Source organism: Capricornis sumatraensis, chromosome 2, assembly GCF_032405125.1.
Source record: "Capricornis sumatraensis isolate serow.1 chromosome 2, serow.2, whole genome shotgun sequence".
Taxonomy (NCBI): Eukaryota; Metazoa; Chordata; class Mammalia; order Artiodactyla; family Bovidae; genus Capricornis; species Capricornis sumatraensis.
In genome coordinates, this window is record NC_091070.1 from 209639238 (window position 1) to 209665388 (window position 26151).

The following is a 26151-nucleotide window of genomic DNA, read 5'->3' on the forward strand; positions in this document are numbered from 1 at the left end:
CTCTAGCTGTGTTCCTTCAGCCATCCAGCACCTGGCTAACATTCCTTACCCAGGGCCTGTGTTCGGCTAGGTGTCTCAGGATGCCTGATGCTGAGGCCTGCCCTCAAGGAACTCCCATCCTGTCCAGTCTGCATCTGTACGTCTAACTCATTCGGCAGACGTGTGCTGTCACATGCCTGGACACATTGCCGTGGGGCACAGCGGAAGGAGGCGTCAGATGCCACAGGGCTGGTGGAAGGAGGGGAATTTCAGACTGCCTTTATAGGAAAGAAGATGCTTGAACTGGGCCTTGAAGGGTCAGAGGGAATTCACCAAGGGGAGAGAGCAATGACCTTCCACAGAGAGGAAACAGCATAAGCAAAGGTCAAAGACAGGTTAGCTCTTCGAGGCTCATCCTGGTTGAGTCAAAGTGTCAGTTGCTCAGTCGTGTCTGACTCTTGGCGACCTCACGGACTGTAACCCGCCAGGTTCCTCTGTCCCTGGGATATTCCAGGCAAGAATCCTGGAGTGGGTAACCATTCCCTTCTCTAGGGGATCTTTCTGACTCGGGGATCGAACCAGGGAGGGCCTCCTGCATTGCAGGCAGATTCTTCACCATCTGAGCCACGCTCCTTTATGTACTGGTTGATTGTCAGAGCCAATTGTGTTCATCTCTTCCCAACTCCATAGTCAATGACATCACTCAGGTAGCTTGAAATCAGTCATGGCAGGAGTATTCATACTACAGACGCTGGCAGATGCTACAAATAAAAGACACTTTCCTACCATCCCCTGAGAGCTGGTTATTAAGCATTTCCCAGCGCAACACTGCCTGTCTGCACCCGCAGCCCCTATACCTTGTACTCATGTCTGAGTCACCTTGCTCCCTCTCCTGATCCAGAGCTCAGATCGGGGGACCTGCCAGGAGCCGTGGTGGGAGAAAGGGATTCTGGAAGCTGGTGACTGAGACCAGGCATCTTCTTTCCCATTTCCCTTTGGGAGTTCTATTCATCCAAGCTGGCTTCTCTCCTGGGAGAGTCATCTGAGGCTGGGGATGAAGCCGTCAGATCCCCGACATTCCATCTGAAGCTAGAAGCAGGGAAGAGGAGCAAGTCTGGGAAGGTGCGCACATTCCGGGGATCCCAGGCTCTCTCTGCAGGTGTGGCAGCCCTGGCACTCCCCCACTGGGCTCCTTGGGTGCTGAGACCTCTGCACCCTTAGAGTCCCCACTAGCCCTGTGCTAGCGCAACACATTCTTCCCACACTTCCATCCTGCTGGCTCACCTCCCTGAGTCCTTGCTGCTCTGAGTTGCGGTAACAGAGCCTTGGAGTCCCCGTAGGAAAATACAAGAGAGGAGCAGGCAGAGCTCCCAAGGCGGCCGCGGCCCCCTACAGACCACGCCCATCCCTGCTTCGCGTTACTGTCCAGCGCAGCGATGGGAGAGCAGGCCTCAGAGGCACAGATAAGGATGAGAGTTGCTGTTCCACCACCTCTTGGCGGTGCCCGTGGGCAGATTGCTTAACTTCCCTGGACCTCAGTTTCCTTGCCTTTAAAATGGGAATAATTCTGATGCCTTTAGGCCTCAGGGGTTTCTTTGGTGGCTCAGACAGTAAAGAATCCACCTGCAATGTGAGAGACCAAGGTTCAGCCCCCGGGTTGGGAAGATCCCCTGTATTATTCTTGCTGCCTGGAGGATCCCCATGGATAGAGGAGTCTGGCAGGCTATAGTCCATGGGAACGCAAAGAGTTGGACATGACTGAGCAACTAAGCACAGCACACATTTAGTCCTGAGATTCCACATTTAGCCTCTTTCGGTCTCAAAAGAGCAGCAAAACTCACTCAAGTAACCTCAAGTCACTGGGAACTCAGGAATGAACTGTGAGGCTTAAGAGCAGACATGGAGGGTGGTTCTGGATCCAGAGCAACTCTGAACATCATGGGGTTTATGGTCCAACTCTCTGCCCTGAGACTCAACCAAGCTTCTCCAGTCCCCTCTCTCTGCCCGTTGCTCCCTCCCTCCTCTCTCAGCCTCAGCTCCTTCCCTGTGATCTCTGTTCCCTGGAAACTTCAGCTCATCTCAGCTGCCCTGGGATCATCACATCCCAACAGACCGTCCATTTGGTCTCTGCCACTTTTCAGCATCTCTTGCTCTGAGTGTTATCTGCCTTCCCCGGGTCAAATTTTGGACTGGCCAGGTACCAGTCAGGGCACTATATAGGCATTTGGGGCTGGACAGTTCCTTCTGGAATATCCTGCCCAGTATACAGGGTTTAGCATCCCTTCTCCACTTATTGATTTCCAGGGTTGATGACAAATAAATGCCTTCCCCACATTTTCTACAGCCCCCAGGAGAGTCATCAGCCAGATTGTAGCAATCCCCCTGGGAGGTGACCCCCTTGGCTGGTCAGCTGAGGTCTGACGGTAGGAGGCAGAGTGCAGTGGATTCACAGAATCTAAGACTTGGCCACCAAGCAGAAGGACTGGGGCACTGAGCAGTCCCTTTCGAAGTGGCAGGAACAAAATCCACAGATCTCATTCCCCAGCGCTGAATATTGCCCCCTCATCCACTGTGTCCACACAGGACCTGTGTTTAAGCCCTCTCTGGGCCTTGCTCCCAATCCTGGCTCCAGAGAGTCTATTAAAGGCAACTCCACCTGGCTCATGCCCTCATTCCAAGACCAGAGGGGTGTCCCCTCAAGGAGCTGAAGCTTTGAACTCTCAGCCCCATGGTCTGACCTGACCTTCTAGGCAAGTCTCTGGGGAAGGTACTACCCTGGTGACACGGGTGGCTCCCCACATAAATGGCACTGCAGGCACAGGGTCACGGAGAAGGCAATGGCACCCCACTCCAGTGCTCTTGCCTAGAAAACCCCTGGACGGAGGAGCCTGGAAGGCTGCAGTCCATGGGGTCGCTGAGGGTCAGACACGACTGAGCGACTTCACTTTCACTTTTCACTTTCATGCATTGGAGAAGGAAATGGCAACCCACTCCAGTACTCTTGCCTGGAGAATCCCAGGGATGGGGAAGCCTGGTGGGCTGCCGTCTATGGGGCGCACAGAGTCGGACACGACTGAAGTGACTTAGCAGCAGCAGCAGGCACGGGGTCAAGGTTGGAGGTCCGGGAGGGAAGGGCAGGGCCAACGTATCCTTGCATCCTGAGGCAGTATCCTATTCACAGAGTGTCTGCTTTCCCTAAGTTTTTATGTTTTTGTTTGTTTGTCTTGGGGGGTTGTTGGAGTCTTTTGCCTCGAAGCATGTGAGATCTCAGTTCTCAACTAGGGATCAAACCCACACACCCTGTAGTGGAAGTGTGGAGTATCAACCACTTGACCACCAGGGAAGTCCCTGCTTTCCTTGCTTTTACATATCCTCCGTTCAGTCACTCGTCACTCACCATCCAGCAGCCATATACATGCGCTCTCAAGGTCCCGGGTACCGAGCTAGACACTTAGGTGAGGGATGAGGGGGTTGTCTAGAGATGGATCCGACACAAGTTCACCAGCTGGTAGGCTTCCTTTGTGCATATTAGACTCAAGGATACTGCCCCTGTATCTCCAGTGACCAAATAGAGGCTGGAATACAGTAGGTGCTCACCAATGCCTGAATGAATGAATACAATACGAAGCAGAAAGTAATCGGTGAAGTCAGCATCCTCATCATAGCAAGAGTGAAGACCATGCACTCTGGGGCCCGTCTGCCTGGGTTAGAATCGAGATTCTTCCACTTACTTGGGCAAGCTACTTCACTTCACTGTGCCTCATTCCCCATCCGTAAAATGGCCACAGCAACAGTACTGCCTCGTAGAACTGGTAAACACTAAGCATTAAGCAGGTATGTCGACACCAGTAAAGTTCTATGGAAAGTGCGTGGCCTTTAGCACTATGTAAGAGTTAAACAGATCGATAAAATAACCCTGCTTATATTTTTTATGTGCTCAGCATACCCCATTTCATCCAAAATTCAGAACAACTCTCCTAGGAAGGTATGACTTTTCCAGTTTTACGAAAGAGTAGACACACTCAAAGAGTCTACTCAGCAAGAAAGGGGAAGAGCAAGGATTTGACCAGCTGGGGGCTGTCTGACTCCAAAGCCCTCTGCTAGGCTTGTAGCAAGAGCCTTCATGCAGTGTTGCCTGGCTTCCTCTGGCTGGCTCAGGCTCAGATTCCGCAGGCCATGATGGTCTAGGCATAATATGATTGACACTAATGGGGGGGGGGAAGCCTCCACAAATCCCTGCAGCACCCACACTTGACAGGTTCTAAAGCCCTTTCTCCACGTTGCTGATTTTCCTTTTCACAGGGCAGTTTGTGATTGATGGGGAAACCTGGGACCAGAGAGGTTGAGTGAGCTGCCCCGAGCCCCCCAGCAGATCAACGACAGAAACCTTGGCTCCTGACTTCTTTTCCAGCCCACTGCCCTCCCTCCCCCCACCTCTCTGAGGGCCAGGGAGAGCCGATCCTTCTAGAGACACAGTTGCTGCAAGATTAACAGTTCTGCAGTGGAATATGCATGTGTGTTGGAGGGGCAGGTACCAGGGCATCTCCCAGCAGCTCCCCACATGCCAGGGCATCAGCTATGTTCCCCGGGTCCCCGCGTTCTGCTTCGGCTCCAGCTCCAAGGCCCTCCTTCCAGCTCCTCTGGCTTAGGAGCCTACCTCGTGATTCTGCCTCTTGGTGCTCATTGTTCAGTCGTGGCTGGATTTGGGAGGGCAATGGCATTTGACATTTATCTCCTTTGCTTTAGGAAACCCATGTGTCACCAATTCCTTGCCTCAAAATAATTCTCCAAACTTGCTTCTCCCACACAGAAGACATTTTAATTACCCCAGCTGCCATTATCTGTGCCAGCCAGCTTTGAGCCATTCCCAGATAACCCCACGTTAATCAGCCCCAGCTGAGCCCCTGGTCCATGTCATGTGTAGGTAAAAGCCTGGAGGTGAAAAAAGAATTATAATAAATTAATAGATAAGCAATCACAATTAATGCCACTTCCCGGCAATAACAGTTATATCATGGGAAAGATATTTTCATCTGTCATTCCTTAAGGCGATGTTTTCCGAGCTTCAGCTTCTACCCAGTCAGACCCATGGGGTGCTAATGAATTAGTCTATTATGTTATGCTGAATGTTTCTAAAAGGTCCCTCGTCGATCCTGAATTCAATGTGTCAACATTTGGCATGGAGAACAGCAACTTTTTGCCAAGCAGCAAGGTTGTGCACAGTTCACTGTGTACAGCACATGGGGTCTCAGCCCAGGGCAGTTTGGACAAAAAATTGTAGCCAGACAAAGAGGCCTCTTTTCCAGCTCCCCATTGTCACTGCCCTCATGTCACAGGGATGGTGGCACTTGGTGCCACAAGCCTTGCAACACTTTGCAGCTGAGCCCAGGCTCAGAGTGACAGGGATGAAGATGACCGCCCAGCAGTGCCACCCCATCATGCCCCCTCCCAGGCTGTGATTGGCCACAGCCACTGTGGGAGTGTCAGCCAACCCAGCGCTGCATCTGGAAACTGAAAGGGCTGACATCGCCAGCACCTGAGCCCCACCAAAGCCAGAGATGCTGCCCTCCGCACCAAGTCCAGAGGGCCTCTGGTCCTCAGGGAGGTGAGCCAAGTCAGGGAGGCCCTAGGTAGACTCGTGATGGGCATCTTTCAGGCTTTAGGTATCAGCACTGAATCGGAGAAGAGGCTGAGCCTCATTACAGGGGAAGAGGGAGAAGGGCGCCCCCTGGGGGCAGAGCTCAGCTTTTCTTCTGTGTCCCAGACAATTCAGCTCTGGCCCCAAACTTGCATTCACCACTCCACAAAGCAAAATCCCTCCATCTCCCCAGACCCACCTTCTTCAAAGGCAGTTTAGGGAAGATCTGTTATTTCCAAAGCAGTCCCTTGAGGGGCTCATCCACCACCCCAGGCAGTTTACCAAATCACTCCTAACTTCTAGCCCCATAGAAAGCTCCTTCTGAGAGGAGGTTATGAAATTCTACTCTCTCATTTCCAGGCACTTCCCAGAGAGCTACCCAGCTAGCTGGTCCTTCTATCCACTTTGATTGATGGGAGTATTTGGTATGGGAACTTGTAGGGGAGACAGATGCAGACATAGAGAGTTATCATGAGTGGGATGAAAGCCAAAATGTCCCAAGATAAGAGCAGAAGCACCTTTGACCCACCTGATCATGTGTATCTAGAGTAGCAGTCAGGGGAGGCTTCACAGAAGAGGTGACACTTGAGCTGAATCTCAGGGTGAACCCACCCAAGAAGAGTTGAGAAGACAGACGTTCCAGCCCAGAGATAGATAGAGCACACACAAAGACACTGGCACAGGGAAGCTGCATGATGGGGAAAGGGGCCACGAGGAATGGGGAAGGGAGACGAAAATGGTTTGGTGCTCCTGGGGCAAAAAACTGAGAGGGAGTGGGAAGAAAAGTGAGACTGGAGGGGTGGAGAGCCTCGCAAACTACACTAAGGAATTTGTGCTTTATTCTGAGAAGCAAGTAGGATCCATTGAAATACACCAAGCAGGGGAGTAGTAGGGTTGGGTTTATTCTTCAGAAAGACCCGTCTGAATGCCATGTAGAGGGTGACTGGAACATCCAGTGGGTGGGAACTGAGAGCTGGTCATGGGACAGAGGGAGGGCTTGGAAGCTGGCAGCCTGGGTTTGACACTGTTGCTCCCAAGTGTACAGCTGTGAGCAAAAGACCTAACCTCTCTGTGACTGAGTGCCTTCCTCTAAAATGGAGCGATAATAACACCTTTATTGTAAGGCGTAAATGTACATTTAGTGAGTTAGCACACATAAGGCACTTAGAAACTGTTCTGAGGTTTATAGGTGTTCAGTGAATGTTAGTTCAGTGTGATTGTTTTGATATTGCCAAGAGGGGTAAGGCAGGAAGGATGCAACTCGGGTCTGCTCCTCTCCTCCAAGAACCCAGTAGTGTCCTGGGGGGCAAGTCAATTAGCTGTCACAACCTGCTGCCAGAGAAGGCAGAATATGAATATTTATCAGCACTTCTGTGATGTCTACCATGCACCAGACACGTTCTAAGTATGTCTATTTACCCATTTCTTCTTCAGGATGACCCTATATGGCAGGTACTATTTTCATACCCATTTTGCAGATGAGGCAGGTGAAGTAAGGAGAGTAGATGGCCTGGCCTCACAATCTGTGCTCGTAACCATCACCTGGGGCTGCCCAGTGAACTGTTCTCAGGGAGCAGCTATGGGAAGAGAGGCCTCTTTCCTGTGTGTCCCCTGCCTTGCTCTCCATCTCTGATTCCACAGATCTCCGCATCTAAGCCCAGAGCCATCTCTGTGTGTTTCCCAGTCAGGAGTAACAGCTTAGATGAGCGACTTCTCAAAACACGGATTGCAACCCCACCCCACATTCTCAGTGGCCCATACTTTCCAAAACAAGTTCTCCAAAAGCAATTCTGATGCGTATCTTGTGTTTGACAACCACTGGGGACATAAACACAGGAAGTTTTAAATAGAACAGACACTGTGTACTAGTAAATGTATACAACCAGCTATCCAGATAGCTATCCAGCTATCTGGGGGAAAACCCAGATTTGTAGTGCTTGCCAATCTTCATGGTGTGAACTCTCCCACCATGGCCAATGTCAAGCTACCAACGAATGTCACTGAACATAGAGTCGGGAAGTGTTGATGATTAGCTCTTACAAGCCGATGGGAGCCAGCTCCAACACCCCACTGAGCTGGACCTGGGAACAATTTCTGCACTGCTTCCGTGAGCTCTGCGACCTTAGGCAAGCCACGTCACCCCTTTGGTCCTTGTTTCCTCTGCAAAAAGGGAATGCTCTTGAACACTTACTTTAGAGGGGATCAAGAGAATCAGATGACACGCTCCACTTGAAGGGCTGAGCACAGTGCCCACCCCACTCACTCCCCACTGAGACTGGGGCCCTCTGGCCAATTCCACGGGGACTCCTCCATCTACTTCTGCCCAGCCCCTCACCCCTCCCAAATCCTAGTCTTGAACCAGGGCCCCATTTGAGCAAGGCTGGGACTAAACTTTCTTTCCCAGGCTCAAAACTGCCCCCAGCCTCTCCCCTAATCCCTATACTCTCAAAGAGGAAACCAATACTGTGTATTTCAGAAGGAGGCCAATCAGAATTACAGGAGGAGTTCCGCGTGAATTAGGAACATCTCAGAGGCCAGAGGAGAAGCGCAGTGCGAAAGAGCTGCTCTGTGGGCTCCAGGTTTATCCCTCATTATCTTTCCATGAACCATCATGGATTTAACTGAAGCTGGGACTGTGATGGGGCCAGATGTTTCTCCTGACGCCTGCAGCCATGGACCATTCTGACCCAGCGTTGGACGGACTGACTGAGTTGAGGGACCTGGGAAAGATGATGGGCCAGGTTGCGGGGGTCTGGGGTGAGAGCAGAGGAGGGAGGGGAACAGTGGAAGGCAGCTGGATGGGAGGAGAGTGCGGAAAAGAGCAGATGACAGATGAGGAGGACCTCAGACTAAGACCTTAAGACTCATTTTCCTACTAGTGGAATGAGGCCCATCTAGATTATCAGCGTATATGTTTCAAAAAGTAACGTGACTCTTATGCAAATATAGAATGAACAGGAGTCAAAGATGTATTCAACTCATGAACAAAGGAACCAGTAGGATGACAACGCTGGCTCAAAGAGCACTTGAAGGATTGAGTGTTTACAGGTATTTGGTGTAGGGGGAACATCATATAAGTCAGCTAAGTTAGGTACAAAATGGATTAATGTCCTACAGGGCAATAAAACCACCAGCTTGGGGATTATCTTTTCTATGGGCAAAAGTCTACACGTTAACTCAGAATCTGGGCCTTTAACCAGCGGCTGACAGTGCAGTCAAACCCAGGTGAATTCTCCCAGAGAATCACACAGTCCCCAGAGGGCCTGGTGAGCAGTGTGTCCACGAGACGTTGGCAGGACATGCTGGTCTCCAACTCCCTTATCTCCAAGTTTAGGAAGTTTTTCTTTCTTTTCTCCTTTTTTTTTTTTTAATTGGAGGATAACTGCTTTACAATGTTGTGTTAGTTTCTGTTGTACAACAACATGAATTAGCTATATGTATACATAAATCCCCTTCCTCTTGGACCTCCCTCTCACTACCCCCATCACCCCTTGAGGTCATCTCAGGGGACTGAGCTGAGCTCCCCACACCACCCACCTCCTGACATCCCTTCTCAGCCTAGCATCTGGCTCCTCCCTCTACAGCCAACCCCCTTTTTCCCCCCACCCCCTCCCCTCACCAGCTCACGATGGCCCAGAGCTGAAGCTAGGTTGCCCCCATGCATTAAGACCTGTCTTCCCGGGTTTTAGACCCGTGCACCAAACTGGTTGTGACCTGGCCAACAGGCTGACTGCTCCTAGGATGCAGGGTGTCAAGGGGCCTGGCTGGTGATGTGGGGTCGAGGAGAGAGAAGAGGGTCCTATACTCCTTCAGTCCCAGGCGCAAGAGTCAATTTTAATTCTTTTTATTGAAGTATGGTTAATTTACAACATTGTATAAGTTTCAGGTGTACAACAGATGATTCAGTTAATGCGTGTGTGTGTGTGTGTGTGTGTGTGTGTGTGTGTGTTAATCACTCAGTCGTGTCAGACCCTGTGACCCCATGGACCCATCAGGCTCCTCTATCCAGAGAATTCTCCAGGGAAGAATACTGGAGTGGGTTGGAGATCTCCAGGGGATCTTCCCAAGCCAGGGATCAAACCCTGGTCTCCTGTGTTACAGGCAGATTCTTTACCATCTGAGCCACAGGGAAGCCCCCTCAGTTATGCATATATACCTATAAATCTGTCCTTTTTGAGATTCTTTTCCATCATAAACTATAAGACTATGAATACAGTTCCCTGTGCTGTGCAGTAGGTCTTGTTGCTTATCTGTTTTATATATAGGAGTGTGTATCTGTTAATCCCAAACTCCTAATCTATCCCTCCCCCGCTTCCCCTTTGGTAATCATAAATTTGTTTTCAGAAGAGACTATTTTAAAATACCCTCTTTGGGAGGATAAAATCCTCCCTCAGCCTCCCTCTGGGTAACTTGGAGATGCCCAGACCCAGTGCCCTTTGTCTTCCCAAAGGAGGCCTCCCCCATCAGAGGAAGTGACGGTCAGGACCATTATCAAGCTTCTTTGCTGTTCCAGGCTGGGCATTTCATATGAACTGCTTCACTGGGGCCTATAAAGGAGGCACGATCCCCGTTTTGTAGATGAAGAAACGGGCTGAGCCACGTATCTGAGGTCCGGCAGTGAGTCCGTGGGGTCAGCCACCAGGCAGCCGGGTCTGGCCGACTCCAAGTGCAGAGCTGCCGTGAGTGCTCCGCCAGCCGCCCTGAGCCTCCCTGCCCAGAACTCTGCCGGGAGCTACAGAGAGCAGAGCAGGGAGCTGCTCTGGGGCCCCAGTAGGAGGTGTGGCAGGTAGGGCTGGAGCTCACAGCCGGGTCACATCTTTGTTTATTGAATCTCTCTCTGTCAAGGATCTTTACGCGTTAGACCTGGAGCCCTACCGCTACTCGGGCGTGAACCTGACGGGATTCCGGATCCTCAACGTGGACAACCCTCACGTCTCGGCCATCGTGGAGAAGTGGTCCATGGAGCGGCTGCAGGCGGCTCCCCGGGCAGAGTCCGGCCTGTTGGACGGAGTGATGATGGTACTGCCGCTCAGTGCGCCAGAGCCAGGGGCTCCCCTCCCTCCCTTCCTTCCTTCCCTTCTTCTCTCCTTCCTCCCTGTTTCTTTTTTCCCTCTCACCGTTTCCCTTCTTAAGACCTACGCTGTGTCTGCTAGACCTTAGGCCAGGGGCCGGGGACACCCAGGAATCAGACGCAGCCCCGCCTCCCCCCACCCAAGTGTGGGAGTGCAGGCACATAAACAGATGGTTACAGAGAGTGGGGATAATGTCCTGGACGTGGAGGACTTTCAGCTGTGGTGGGCAGGAAGCTGGGGAGGCTGGAAAGGTGAACCAGGCAACAGAGAGATGCCGGGGGTGGAGGGCCTGGCAGAGAAGATCTGAGCTGCAGAGGGAGGGAGTCAGGTGTCTGCAGAGCTGCAAAGACACCCCAAGCCCGGCCTCTCATCAGGAGCCAAGTCAGGGCGTTTCCCTCTCCAGGACACCATGCCTTTGGCGAGGGAGATAAAGGGAGACAGGGAAGGGTGGGCTGAGGACTCTCAGGGCCCGAGCCACTCTCAGGCAGCCCTGGGCCTCCCCCCAGACGGACGCGGCCTTGCTGTACGATGCCGTCCACATCGTGTCTGTGTGCTACCAGCGGGCACCGCAGATGACCGTGAACTCCCTGCAGTGCCACAGGCACAAGGCCTGGCGCTTCGGCGGCCGCTTCATGAACTTCATCAAGGAGGTGAGTGGCCCCTGCACCCACCCCCACCAGGGCCATCTCCTGGGGGCCACAGAGCAGTCAAGGGCCCAAGTTTGGGAGTCCAGTCCATGTGAACTTGGGCCAGAGCTTGTTTCCTCAGGTGCAAATGGGCTCAGCAGGGACCAGTCTTACAAAGTGGCAGAGAGGCTGCGTCCTTGGCACATAGTAGGTGCTCAGTGGGTGGGCGGCATTGTCAGCAGGACACAGCCTGGGTTTTAAACAGCTGAGCATCTTTGCCTCCAGCTGTGTGACCTCAGGCAAGCTAGAGTACCTTGCTGAGGCGGATATGAAGCATGCCCGTCTCGTTCGGATGCTGTGAGGACAAAATGAGGCGTCATGTGGAGAAGGCTTAGTGCTGAGGGCAGAGGCAGCTCAGTAACTCGTAATCAGCCCCACAAACTCCTCTTCACATCACGGGCCCATCAGCCTGCGGTCCCTAGTGGGACCTGGCTCTCCTGGCACCATGGCAACTGTGAAGAAGTCCCATCCGATTCAAAAAACCAGAGAACATGTCCTGCTGCCGAGAGGATGACCATGGAGACGCACAGTGCCCACGTTTCCTTTCAGACGCTCCAACACTGTCGTCCTTACAAATGCAGAGTTTATTGTTCCCATTTTACAGGTGGGGACACCCAGGCCTGGGTTTGTACCCTGGCTCCATGACAACAAGCTGTGTGACTTTGGGGAAGATGATTAACTCTTTGATCCTCAGTCTCCTCAACTATAAAATAGGTATAGAAAGAGTCCCTGCCTCAACGCATTGTTGGAAAACTAGTGTGAAAAACTGTAAGCAAAGCACATAGTCCAAGACTGGGCAGAGTCAAGTCCCAGTAATGGTAGGTGAGGAAGGCATATAGGGGTGAGATCCCTGGGTCAGAAGGAGCAACCTGTCCAGGGCAGTGTCAAGTGCAGTTAGGAGAAGCCTCCTAGGAGGGCTTTGCATAGACCACGTCTTTGTAGCCATCACAATGAACCAGGAATGAAGCAGACTGGCTTGAGAGTTCATTCAGTTCATTTATTCACTATGTGTGTGGGTCTGCTGAGTGGCCAGCACTGAGCCTGTGCTGGGGATCCAGCAGGGTTAAACCAGACTGGCAACAGCATGCACAGAGCTCACCACCTAGGGAAACGTCAATCAGGGCATTCCATTAGTGAATGTAATCCCATATGCAAAGGAAGGCAGCACAATGAGGATAAATAACAGAAATTCACCACTCAGCAGACAGGACTGCTCCCCTAGAGATCCCAGTTCACCATTACTGCTTGGGACAAGGGCAGTAACACCTCCTGTATTTTGTGTGTGTGAAGTCACTCAGTTGTGTCTGACTCTTTGCGACTCCATGAACTGTAGCCCACCAGGCTCCTCTGTCCATGGGATTCTCCAGGTTTTAGAATGACACTAAATGGCATATGTCTTTAGAATCTGATATCAGAGGCTTGTCTCTGTCTCTTCCCAGCTGTGTGGTTTTATACAAACTCCTGGACATTCCTGAGTGTCAGTTTCCTCACCTGGCAAACCATGTCATAGTCCCTGTGAGGGAGCAGTTAATTCCTTGGCACTGGTTCCTTCACACCTAGAAGAGACTCCGGTGTCAGTTGTTTTGGTAGAAGAGGACCATGAAGGTTCCTTCTCATGCAACCCCTCAAAACTGTGGAGGAAGTCTGATTGTCCAGTGCCCTGAGCGAGGCCTGGCTGGCTTGCTCAGTCATCACCTTGTTCTTGGAGGAGCGTGGAGGCCTCACACCCCACCCCCTGAGCCTCCTACCTCTGCAGGCCTCCAACCCAGTAGCCAGAGACTGGCGTGGGTTTTTCAGTGACAGGGGCCACAACTCTAAGACCCTTAGGAGCCAGACATAAGTGACTTTGAAACCTAAGCACTTTTCAGCGTGTGATCTTAGACAAGCTACTGAACCTCTCTGTGCTGCAGGGCCTCCGGCACAATGGACACAACAGCAGTGTGGTCGTAGGTGTGAGTCATGATGTGTGGAGTGCTTAGGACAGTGCCTGGCACAGCAGACACTGAGCTGATTGGCTGCTGTTATTATTTCTATCATCACGACTGTCTTCACAGGGGCTTCTTGCTCCCTGGTGGGTTTCCAGCTACAGAGAATCTCCAGGCCACAGAGCTTCAGAGAACCCCCTGGAGTGCTCGAGGCTCAGTCCTGAAGCCCCAAAGGGAGCAGATGGCTTGCAGAGCAGAAAGGGGCCTCCCACCCGGGACTGACGGGCCCTGCTGGAGTATCCCGCTCTTCTGTTTCCTGGCCCCAGCCCAGTGAACAGCCTTCACCACACACTCTCCTTCACACAGTACTTTCAGAAACATCTTTGTCTCAATTCCATGTGGGGGAAGTGGAGACCGAGGCCCAGAGCAGCTGTGGGGCTCCCCAATGGCCCCACAGCTGGCCACCCCCAAGACCCAGGCCCCCTGCCTGAGCCCAGCACCCGGTCTTCCCTCAGACCGTTTCCAAGTCTCCCGTCTCCCCACCTGACTGCGTGACAGTAAATCATTTTAAAGACTTGGCATTTCCGAGAGGAGCTGGAAAATACCAGGCCGGAGTTCAGAGCTTGTGAAGCATCTTTCATTTAGGGAGTCCTGCGCGGCAGCTGAAAGGCGCGGGAGGGCTGGGAAATGTCATGGGGCGGAGCTCCAGCGGCCCCCTGGCCTGGCCCTGCCCCTGCCTGCCCGCCCACAGACAGGCCGCACACCTGCTGACATTTAAGTCCTCTGGAGATGTCAGAGAGGAAAGCTTCCCTCGCCTGCCATGATTTCCCCAGGGGGCCCGGGGAGGTAGCCTCAGGGGGCGGGGCCCAGGCAGAGGATGGGGAGGCGGAGGGACTGGGGAGCCTGAAGGGAGCGGAGCTTCCCTGTGAGGTCATACACAGTGGCCTTCACCTTCACTCATGCATTTTTAACTGAAGTAAAATAGTGTATGGCCTTCCTGGTAGCCCAGAGGTAAAGAATCCGCCTGCCAATGTAGGAGACGCGGGTTTGATCCCTGGGTCGGGAAGATGCCCTGGAGGAAGGCATGGCAACCCATTCTAGTATTCCTGCCAGGAGAATCCCATGGACAGAGGAGCCTGGGCTATAGTTCATGGGGTCGCCAAGAGTCGGACACGACTGAGTGACTAAGTAAGAACAAAACAGTGTATAACATGTAAGTTTCAGGTGTAGGACATTATAACTCCACATCGGTGTATGTTACAGAACAGTCCCCGCTGAAGGTCTGGTTACCATCTATCACCATACAGTTGACCCTCCACACTTTCTGCCCACCCCCAACCCAGTGCCTCACTGTTAACCACCAATCTGTTCTCTGAATCAGATGCATCTTTAAATCTCCATCCCCAAGTCCAGTCTGCAGTTTCCTGGGCTTCATAAACTCTCCCCATTCAACTTGGACACAGGGACCCCAGCCTTTCAGCTCTGCTCAGCACAGAGGGGATCTGCCTGGCACCACCATTACTTGGGACCTGCAGAGCTCAGCCTCTCTTTGAGCCTCAGTGGCCATGACTGTAAAATGGGGACAATCATGACACCCACCTGATAGGACTGTGATGCAAACCAGATGAGCTCATGCAGGGAAGTTAATCACGGACAAGTCTTCTGTGATAGGTTTCTACGGAGGTGGCCCACGTGATCATCCTCCCCCCTGCCAAGGGCCAGCCCTAATCCAAGGGAGCCCCACAGGAGGAAGGGACCAAGGAGAAATCATAGCTGGGGTTTTATGTTCCAGGCACTGTGCTAAGCCCTCTATACACCTTTGTCACCACCTGTGAAATAGGTCATTGTCCTCTTCCTGAAGCTCAGAGAGGTAGGATGCCTTATGCAAAGTCCATGTTCCACCCACTTTTGATTTCCAGCCCCCTGGAGCCCTTCGAGGTGCACCCTTCTGCCTGAGCTAGCGTAACACATGCCATCTACACCCTTATACACAAGACTTTACAGTGCCAGACGGCTGCCCAAGTGCTCGGAGATTCCCATGGGTTTTAGCTTCAGTCTACAGATGGGCCTTCAGGGATCCAGGAACCCATGAACTCGTGTGTTATATTGTGTAAGCTTGGGTGCTGGGGAAACTTCAGCCATGGAGAGGCTATGGAGCCTTCTTCAGAGTCTGCAGGGATCATGACCCCAGTGGGGTGAGGCACCCACTGAGCCCATCTCCCAGGGCTGCTGCGGAGGCTTCATGGGGCGAGTGGAAGGAAGGCCCTTATAGCGCTAATGCCCTAGGCTCACAGGAGAGGTATTGGCTAGAAGGGGAGGTGGCAAACTTTCTTTACAAAGGGCCAGATAGTGAATATTTTGGACTTTGCAGACCAGGGCTTCCCAGGTGGCTCAGTGATAAAGAATCTGCCTGCCAATACAGGAGACGTAGGTTCGACCCCTGGGTCAGGAAGATACTCCAGTATTCTTGCCTGGAGAATTCCATAGACAGAGGAGCCTGAGGGGCCACAGTTCATGGTGGTGGCATACATACCATCTAATGGGTGCCACAAAGAGTCAGACACAATTTAGAAACCAAATAAAAACAACAACAGACTGGACAGTCTCTACGGCAACTATTCAACTCTGAAGCTACAGCACAAAAGCAGCCAGAGACAACCGGTAAATACACGGGCGTGACTTTAACAGGAAATGGGCCCACGTGTATCACCAGCCATAGCTCCCAATCCTGGCTTTAGAAGACGGAGCCTTTCTCAGCTTAGCCCTGTTCCTTCTCTGAACCTCTGCCTGCCTCTCTGTTAATGATGCTAAAAGCAAGAAAAAGTAGAGAAAGCTGCCATTTATTCAGGGCTCAGGTTGTACCCATGGGCATGAATCTGAACCAACTCTGGGAGACAGTGAGGGACAAGGAAGTCTGGCATGCTGCAGTTCCTGGCGTTGTGGAGAGTCGGACACGACTTAGCTATTGAACAACGAAAACAACAGGTTGTACTAGGCACCATTCCCAGTTTTTCACGAGACGTACTTCATTCTGCCCTCACAGTGTTTTGGTGAAATGGGTAGTATTAGTTCCATTTTACAGATGAGGAAACTGAGGCAGCGAGGCAGAATGAAATCCCCAGGTCACACAGCTGAGGTTGGACCCTGTATTCTGACCCCAGTTTTTAACCAGGACATGAGTGGAGCTGGGGTGAGAGACCTGCTCTGTCAGCCCTGGCTCTCTGGGGATTACTCTGTCTGGTCCTACAGCCAGAGCTGGCTTGGCCCCTTGCCTTTCTGCCCCTCGGCAGATTTCACCTGCCACAGTCTACCCACTTGCCTCTTTGCCCCTCCCTGGGGACCTGACATGGACCGGACTCCCCCCTTCTCATGGCTCCGAGGCGGGGCTCATCTGAGCGCATCTGAGATCGATGTTGTGCACGAGTAGGTGCAAGTGTAAAGCTGGCTAAAGAGCATAATAGAATTTATGGAAATCGCTGGCTCGCACCACAGCCCTAGCAATGATGGAGGTGATTATTAATTAATCATGGTCTTGGGGGAACAGTATCAGTGCAAGGAGTAATTAAAATGAAGCATTGTACAGTTGTACCGAATGATGATTTATGAGCCTGAGGAATTGCCGCTCTGCCCTCTCCCCTCTGGCAGGCTCAATGGGAAGGATTAACTGGACGGATTGTTTTCAACAAAACCAGCGGCTTACGGACGGATTTCGATCTGGACATCATCAGCTTGAAGGAAGATGGCTTGGAGAAGGTGTGTGAGCTCAGCAGTGGGGGGGGGGGGGGGGGGGGCGGGCCAAGGAGCAGGGGCTGTTAAATCCTCCACGACAGATCCCAGGAAGAGACCCTGAGCAGGAGGGCAAGACCCCATCCAGCTGCCCCCTCGGGGCTCAACACGACCCAGTGTGGCCACTGCCTTGGCCCCTCTTGGCCTTCTCAGCCTGGAGGGGTGCAGACCCAGTGGCCTGGCCGTGGCAGATACTCAAATGATCACCCTGTCAGCAAGGGCCATCAGAGAGATTAACCTGGGAAGGGCTCATGGGACAGACAGACTGTCTCTAAGTCCTCTGTCATGGGGCAGAGGGACAGACGTGTCCTTGGGTAGGAGAAACTCTCTAATAACTTGTGGACGCCTGCCTGGGGAGCAGTGAGCTCACTGTCCCTGGAGACATTTCAGCAAAATTGAACAAAGGGATTGCTTGTCTGAGAGATTGGAGCTGATTCTTATCCTTGGAGAGAGGTTGAAGCATATGGATTCTGAACTCCCCATGCTAAGCTTCTAAGGCCTCTGTGATTCTGAGAATTACAAGGAAAGCAAGCCCACAGGGCTGGCCTCCCATCCCACTACCATAGAAATGTTCGTAATGGGGCCAGTTCTGACCCCTGGGAGTCATAAGCAATATTGTGACAAAGTCAGGCTGCTGGGCTGAGAAGGGGATTTAACATTAGCCCTGATTCTCAGCATTTCGTTGGACCTCAGGACCAAGGGCTCAGCCACACCCACTGGTCCCTGGGAGCCACCAGGGCACCTCTCCAACCTTGGGAGAGGGAGTGTATAAAATGCAGAAGTGGAGAGGCCACTCCTGGTGCCTGTGATCCTTCAGGGGCCCTTGATTCCTCTCCTATCTTCCCCTGCCCTCCCTGGTCCAGGGCTCTTCTGTGGACTTCTTTTAACACCCCACCCTGGCTTGCCACTTCTACTCCTGAACCCTCCATCAATCCCAAGTGCACACACAGATGAAGCTACCCAATGCACAGCTCTGCTCTGCCCTGGCACTGGGACTCCCCAGTGCCAAGGCATTCCGCATCTGCCTCTCCCCCCTGCCTTGAAGACTCTCCAGGAAATGCCCCAGTTTCCTCTCCAGGGCTAGTCTCCACTGCCCCTCAAATATTCCTCGAGGCCCAGCCACACCCCTCCCTCCTGCACCTCCAGGCCTTTGCCCATGCCATCCCTCTGGTTATAGGAACAGCCTTTGTCTCCTTGGTTCGTTCCCACAGACACAAACCCAGCTCTGCCTGGGCTGTACTTTGTGGCCAAGGTGATGCCATTTAGTCCTGAGTTTCCCATGGACTCATGGGGCCACTGTGCTGGGGCCAGGTGGCCAGGGCAACCTCACCACTCCCCTGCCACTCTTTCAGCCACTTATAACACCAGTCCCCTAAGGACAAGGTGCTATACCCTCTCTTCCTAAGATGATCCAGCCCTGTTGGTTTAACTCTATTCAAACTATAGCTTATCAAGCACTCTGCCAGCTCATATTTAGACTCCTGCAGTGCTGGGGAGCCCGCTTCCCCCTCTGGCAGGACCACTATAATAGTTGTCACTCGAGTAACTGTCTCATTTTTGCTCTCTCAACTGTCCATCTCTGGGGATAGCCTAAAATTCTAAGGATGGCAATTAGATGGCATGTATGCCACCACCTCCCACTCTCCTATCGATGGTAGGCATCAGTAATTGCCCATCAGAGCACTTTTGCCATCTGAGCCTACCCGCAGCTCCTACTAGCCCTTCAGCAACTGCAGACAGACCACAGCTAATACTCAAGAAAACCTCTCTACTATACCTAGATACTGGCTGACCTGCAGAGGCCCCACCAGAGGCTCCTGGTCACAGCCTCCCGGATAGTGGGCAGAGAGTCTCTGAAAGCTGGGTCCTCCTCAGTCTTAACTGTTCTCTGATGCCCATGGGAGATAGGGCATCAATAGCTGCTTGCTGGAGCAAGGGTTCCTGCTGGTCACCTGGCTGTCAGCCAGCTGTTTGTTGAGAGCTTTCTGCACCCAGGCCTGCCACTAGGGTCCCTCATGCTGGGGCTGGGCTCTGCGCTTGGCTCCCTTGAGAGAAGAACCTCTTTAATGCTGTCTGCTTGTTTTCTCTCCTCTGGGCTCTGGGGGTCTGCATAGAGAAAGATGCTGCCCAGAGAGGGTGCTGAGCTGCCAAACACAGCCATGCTGCCTCTCATCACTTCTCTCTCATCACTTCTGTTTCCTAAGCCGGGTCATAGCTGATTCAGCCAGCTCCAGCCAGTGGCTTTGGGGGGATTAAGGCAGAATTACCCAAGCATAATTACATGTCTCTCTGCTATCTGCTTTGCACAGCTCTCTTAATGGGATGTTTGCATTCGGCCTCCCTGTTTAATTGATTAGGTTTCCTGAGTGCCGTCCCCCCAGCCCCCAAGCAACTGGGCCAAGGACAGGATGGTCAGGCCAGAATCTTCCTTGAGAGGTGCTGAGATGGGCACAGAGAGGGGCAGAGCTGGATCCCAAAGGATTTTCAAGAGACCCAGGGCTTGAGAACCATTTGTAAACTTGATCTTCCCTTGCCTCCTTCCAACCCCAGGCCTGATGTCCACAAAGGCACTATGGGAGCAGAGATTAGGCCACCTCAGCTAGAACATCTGCCAACTTTAGGTATAAAACTACAAAACAAATTGCCTTCAAATCCAGTGGCATCCACTGCCCTCTGTGAGGGTTTTCCACTCTGTCTGCCACCCCCTGAAATAGCCGTGAAGACCAGCATCCTGCCCAGACTGACTTCCTGCACAAGACACATCTTGTCCTTCCACACATGCCTAGGGAACATCTCCCTCGCTCCAGGCCCTGTCCTGGGCTCTGGAGGGCATCTGGCCCCAGAGCTGGCACAGGCTGAGACCCAGTGAGTGAGCAGCTGGTGCCCAGCTCTTCCCTAGGAGGCGGGAGGCCGCCCTCCACTCCCAGGCTTGGAATGACTCTGACCCAGGGCAGGACCTGGCCCTAACACTAACTTGACTTCGTGGCATCCGCTCCACCCCAGGCTGGCTTCCACCGTGCTCCCTGGGCTCTCCTTATATTCCTCTTATCCCTCTGCATTTCCCTTCCACCTGGGGTGGGTTTGCCAGCAAATGGGGAGGGAGGAGAATTCAGGAGACTCGACATCTCGGGGGCTTCCTGTGGGGAGAAGGAAGGCAGCAGGGCTGTCAGAAGAGTTGGCTCAGAGCTTCAGCGATGACGATGCTCCTGAAAGGTGGAAACAAGATGGGTTGCTTGCTGATGTGAAGAAAGGGTGGAGACACTGTGCACTCAGCCCCTGTACTGCGTCATCTGCCCATCCAGGTGGGAGTGTGGAGTCCCGCCGAGGGGCTCAATATCACGGAGGTCGCCAAAGGCCGAGGCCCTAATGTCACCGACTCGCTGACCAACAGGTCTCTCATCGTCACCACCGTGCTGGTAAGAGCTGCAGCCCTGCAGGAGGCCCCCTGTGAGCTGGGAGATGGGCTGGCCCTTGGGGCTAGAGGGACCCCTCCATCACCCCGCCGAGCATAGCCCAGCTGACTCTTATGGGGCTGCTGAGAGGCTGGAAGATGAGGGAGGGGAGCTGAAGGAAGCTGGAAACACTGAGGGTCCCTCAGAAAGCCCCCAGAGAGAAGTTGAAACATAGCAATACTGCTCACGGTCACAGGTCAGAGACACCAGGAGATAACTGGGCTGTCTCTTCCCAAAGGCAGAGCGGGCCAGCGCTCCTGCCTGGACCTGCTTGGCCAGCCCCTGCTGCAGAGGCCTGCGTGTTTGTATCCCAGCCCCGCCCGCTCCCTGAGCCCCTGATGCCTGTGTGGGAACTGTGATGGGTGGAAGGAAGGAGGGGTGACTTGCTCTCTGCACCAGGACCTGAGTCTGCTTCTTCGAACCCAGTTCCCAGGAAAAAGGCCCTTCCCAGCAGTCCCCCACCCCAGCCTGGCAGGTGCTATGGTCATACCCAGGGAGCCCAGCGGGTGCGGTGGGCCCTCACACGTGCCGCCCCCACAGTGTCCTGACCCAAGTGCTCCGGCCATGGCTGTGACCATTCTCCCTGCCCTCCTCCCTCCACTGCCCGGGACTAAAGAGCGCGTCCTTCTGCTGACCATTTAAACCCAAGGAATTGCTCCTGGGGTCTCCCGAGCTCCGTGCATCTTAGAGCTCAGGGTGAGCAGGACACCCAGGCAGTTGGCCTCCTTTGGCTGCCACTGTGCCCACTCCATGTGCACCAGCCCCTCCCGGAAGGCCTCCAGGGTGTCCAGAGGTTCAGGACGCACACTCTCAGAGGCGCAGCACTGCTCCTGGGACCCAAGCTGGACCAGAGGGCCACCTGGTCACAGCCCAGTGGATTCTGACCAAACACCCTTTGAGGACAGTCTGGCCCCGGTCAGCTTCTCCTTGTAATGAAGCAAATATGTTTGTCAGGACCACGTGCTGAGGATATTCCCAACCAAAAAAAGGGAGCTCAACCCAGTTTGGAGCACTTAGATAGAGTAAGACTGTCACAGGATGGACCCTGGGAGCAGGGCTGGGAACCCCACTCTGGGTCTTCACAGCACTCAAACAAAGCTTGTCCCGCCTGACTCCCGCCAACGGCAGCTCAGCCAGGCCCTGTGCCTTCTCTCTAGTGCCAGGTATATGCTCAGTGACTAGGTGTTGGACACCATGGAGGAAGAAGGAATATCACATTTCATTCTCCCAAGAATCCAGTGAGCAGCGGACTCCAGGGGCACTGTCAGCATCTGAGGAGCGATTTTTACCTATGAATCTCATCCTCAGCCTTCAGGCTTATGACTATTAAGACTATTAAGACATTTATCATGCTAAAGATTATGGATACCTAAGAGCTCTGAACATGTTGCTGATGGGGCCAGAAGGAGAAGGCTGGGGAGACACCTCCCCACCCCCTTTTGGGAGTGAGACCCCCACTGGTATCTTCCTCAAAACCATACATCCTGCCTGCCTTTATTGATTTTTTGTTAACAGAATAAAATACAAATACCAAACTATAAAACCAGTAAGTCAAAAGATCTCATCAGGAACAGGGAGAAAAGTATAAAAAATAAATTAAAGACTAAAAATAAAATAAGCTATAAAGATATATTGGACAGCACAGGGAATATAGCCAATATTTTATAATAACTATAAATCGGGTATAACCTTTAAAAATTGTGAATCATCCTATTGTACACTTATAAGTTATATAATAAATAAAAAAGAATAAAGCAAAAAAGATTAAAAATAAAAAGACAAAATAAAAGGAGCAAAAGGGATAGAAGGAAGAGTGATGAGCAATTAAAGGAATATTGATGTGGATAAAAACAGAAAGGATAAAAGGAGAGTTGAAGGAGGACAAAATAAAGGTTAAAAGGAAGGTAATAAAGAGAGAAATGAAAATAAGAGACGAGATTAAAAGGAAAGCTACCCAGAGAGAGGAAAAATTAAAATAAATAATTAACAGCTCCAGCTAGAGAAGGTGAAAAATGTAAAACCGAAATGTCAGAAAGCAAAAGGATAAAAGTGTGACAAAGCTAAAATATAAAAGGGTAAAAATAAAATAATAAAAAGGTGGTAAAAGATTAAAAGCAGAGCTGCATAAAATGTGAGATATAAATAAAACACTTTTCAGAAGACAAGATTTAAGAAAAGGTAGAACTGCTATGCTCGGAGAGATTAGGAGAGATGATTAAATGAACAGAGATGATTCAGCCACAAAACAATACTCTCACGTAACAAGAGAGCTAAAGATGATACAGCAGAAGGATGCAAACTACACACCCTTCAAAGACCACAGGTTAAATTTTATTAAAGTAGCAGGAGCCTGGTTTAAAGGGTGTAAGACCCTTCCGCAGAGCCGCAGGACATTTAGGTACACCTGCAGGGGCAGAATCCCGCAGACTTCCTGTGCTCTTCTTACAGCTTTTTAGCCAATACTAGAAGCTTCCCTGATAGATCAATTGGTAAAGAATCCGCCTGCAGTGCAGGAGATTCCAGTTCGATTCCTGGGTTGGGAAGATCCCCTGGAGAAGGGATAAAGCTACCCACTCCAGTATTCTGGCCTGGAGAATTCCATGGACTGTAAAGCCCATGGGGTCGCAAAGAGATGGACACTGACTGACCGAATTTCAGTTTCACTTTCAGAAGCTCCTTTCAGGGCTTCCCAAGTGGCACTAGTGGTAAAGAACCCACCTGCCCATACAGGAGACATGAGACACGGGTTCGACCCCTGGGTTGGGAAGATCCCCTGGAGAGTGGCACGGCAACCTACTCCAGCATTCTTGCCTAGAAAATTTCATGGACAGAGGAGCCTGGTGGACTACAGTACATAGGGTTGCAAAGGGTCAGACATGACTGAAGCAACTTAGAACGCACATGGCAGCTTCTTGCAGAGGCCCCAGTTGCTCACTGAGGGTCCCACCCGCAGCCTCCTGCTGGCTCCCAGCACCCCCCAGAGAAGAAGAGAAGCCCCCTTGGCCAGCAGCCTGGACACAGCTCCATCTGTCCCCCTGCCCCTCATCTGGGCAAACATGAGCCCAGCAGCTCTTGGGGGCGTGCAAGAGTGACCAGAACACAGCAGTCAGACTGTGAGGTGCTTAAGAGACTCAGACCTTTGCATTTGAGTCCTGGCTGTACTGTTCTCTAGCCCTATGATCCTGAGAAATTGCTTAGTCGATCTGTGCCTCTCTTTCCTCATCTGCAAAAGAAAGGTGATAATGACTGTATCTACTTCATGGAGTTGAAAGAATGAATGATTAAATAGAATGCATGGCACAGGGGACTTCCCTGGCAGTCCAGTGGTTAAGACTTCACCTTCCAGTGCAGGAGATGTGGGTTTGATCACTGATCGGGGAACTAATATCCACATGACTCGTGGCCAAAAAAACCAAAACAGAAAACAGAAACAATATTATACCAAAATTCAGTGAAGACTTTAAAAAATGGTGCACATCAAAAAAAATCTAAAAATAAATAAATAAAATAAGTAAATGGTACAGAGTGGATGCTGTCAAGTAATGGCTGCTGTTGGTATTATTGATTACAGATCCAGTCCCCAGTAAGCTCAGGTTTAATACAATAAGCACAGTGAGTGTTCTAGAGAAAACCTCTGCTTCCGTCCACAAGCAGGGCCCTGAACATCACTGAAGATTGACCGCTGACCGTGGTCACAGAGGTTATCTCTGTCTAGCACAGGATGCATCATACACGTGGAACTAGGGTTTAAATGCCTTTGAGGCCTGGCTCACTGCAGACCCCACCACTCCCTCTCGCTTACTCTGGGCTGCTTCTTATACAGGCAGTTCCTGACTGTAAAGCCCTGGGGTGTGAGCCACTCTCTAGGCCCTCATCTCCTGCTGATACATAAGACTCCACATCCCAACCGCCACCTCATCCCCTGTCCCGGCGGAGGTCTGAGCCCCTAGCACTGACATTGTGATAATCCCCTCCCCCGAACTCCTTTGCCTTGACCCCAGACGTGGCTGCTGACCCACTTGAAGCAGACATCCCACCATCTTAACCGCATTATGCAGTGTCAGATATTCACGTGGCCTGGGGGTGAGCCATGATGCAGCTCTCTCCAGCCCCGCTGCCCAGAGATCATGCGGAATTGGGTCTGCCTCTTCCCTGAGAGAAGCCCAGTCTTTCCTAGAACCAGGACGGAGACAGAGGATGTGACACACAGCCTTTACAATGGTCTCCAAGAAACTCTCTGTGTCCAGCTGAAAATGTCCTCGGGGTCCCCTGAAAGTCTCAGTATGGTCTGCATGTCCCAGAGCCTGGGGTGGGGTGGGTGGGGGTGTGATGCTCTCAGCCTGGGCTTTGGAGGACACCACCACCTGTTGTGTGGAGTGGCCCAGGCTGACCCAGCCCAGCTGCTCTGGGAAAAACCCCAACCCCAAGCTTGGCAGCCTCAAAGCAGGGCCTGCAACTCCCGCAGAGAGCACTGGCCCCTGCCTCTCTGGAAGTGTGTTGTCAGGGCAACGGTGCTTTGAGTGACAGGCCGGTACCAAGCCTGAGTACAGGAACATCCACCAGCTTTGCCCCAGAGAACGGGGCTGGACCTGCACCCACGCTGAGGGGGTCTCTCCTCCTCTTCTGGTCCCTAAAATCTGGATGTGGCAAAAACCACAGGGAGATGTAGGGGCTGCCCCCAAGCTCCATTTTTCTCTCCCATCCTGAGTCCCGGGGTTAGGTGCTTAGGGCTCATTACCCTGGAAACAGATGGACAGAGCCTGGACCCCGCCCTCTCTGGCTCATCAGAGCCACAGGCTCTTCCCCCTTCTTGGGGCTGAAGCAGCAGCAGCAAGAGGCTGGAAGCCTGCCCTCCCCGCCCTCTCCTTGCCAGGCCCCAGCTTCTGCTCAGGTTTCCCTCTTCCATGAGCTCATGAAAAATTCATCTGCCCAAACCTCAGCTCACACACCGAGAAAACACACTCAGCTCTCTCCTGGGGGCCCTGCTTTGAAAGGTTCAGGGTTCTTGGGGCCACTGAAGTGAGCAGCTGTGTTGGCATGCGTATGGATACCTGTGCCGGCATGGGGTTGGCTATACACAGGGGTGTCTGGATTCAAACCGATGGGTGTGTTTTGTGCCGTGTGTACATTGTGACCCATTTAGACTCAACTGCCAGGCAGGCTGGACCTGTGCATCCGCTACAGGAGAGGAGAAGCTGCGGAGACCAGAATATGGGCTGGGAGAACCATTCCGGGCCAGGTTGAGGACCTTTCTGGGCCCCACCTGCTGGGAGGACCGGACTCCTAATGCTCTGCCCTGGTTCTAACTGACAGAAGCCAAGGCCTGAGGGCCAGGGTCCTTGACCTCTGTCTCTGAGCAGGGCAGAACATCCGAGAAAGTGTGTCTTCATGCCCGTGGCATTGTGTGTGTACAGAGTGCATGCGCGTGCAGATGTGTGTTGAGATGGCCTAAGCCAGGCGGACTTGGGAACGCAGCTCTTGGGTAGCTAACCCTTGGCTCCCTGCCCCCCAAAACCCCCTCTTCCAACTCCACAGGTCCCGTCACTGGGAGAATCTGAGCACCAGGCCTGGCTCTCATGATGGTGAAGCTCGACTAAGAAACTAAGAGCCCTA

The 26151-nt window shown here is 52.4% G+C and overlaps 1 protein-coding gene across 1 annotated transcript in view; it reads left to right on the plus strand.

Annotated features, from left to right (window-relative positions):
- The window catches only part of GRIK3 (glutamate ionotropic receptor kainate type subunit 3), a 240443-nt gene that overhangs the window by 167531 nt on the left and 46761 nt on the right, over positions 1-26151 (plus strand). Inside the window, exons 6-9 of the mRNA XM_068963655.1 lie at positions 10463-10636; positions 11196-11339; positions 16946-17053; positions 20389-20502. Of these exons, the coding sequence (XP_068819756.1) occupies positions 10463-10636; positions 11196-11339; positions 16946-17053; positions 20389-20502 (540 nt within the window). The remainder of the gene's footprint in view (positions 1-10462; positions 10637-11195; positions 11340-16945; positions 17054-20388; positions 20503-26151) is intronic.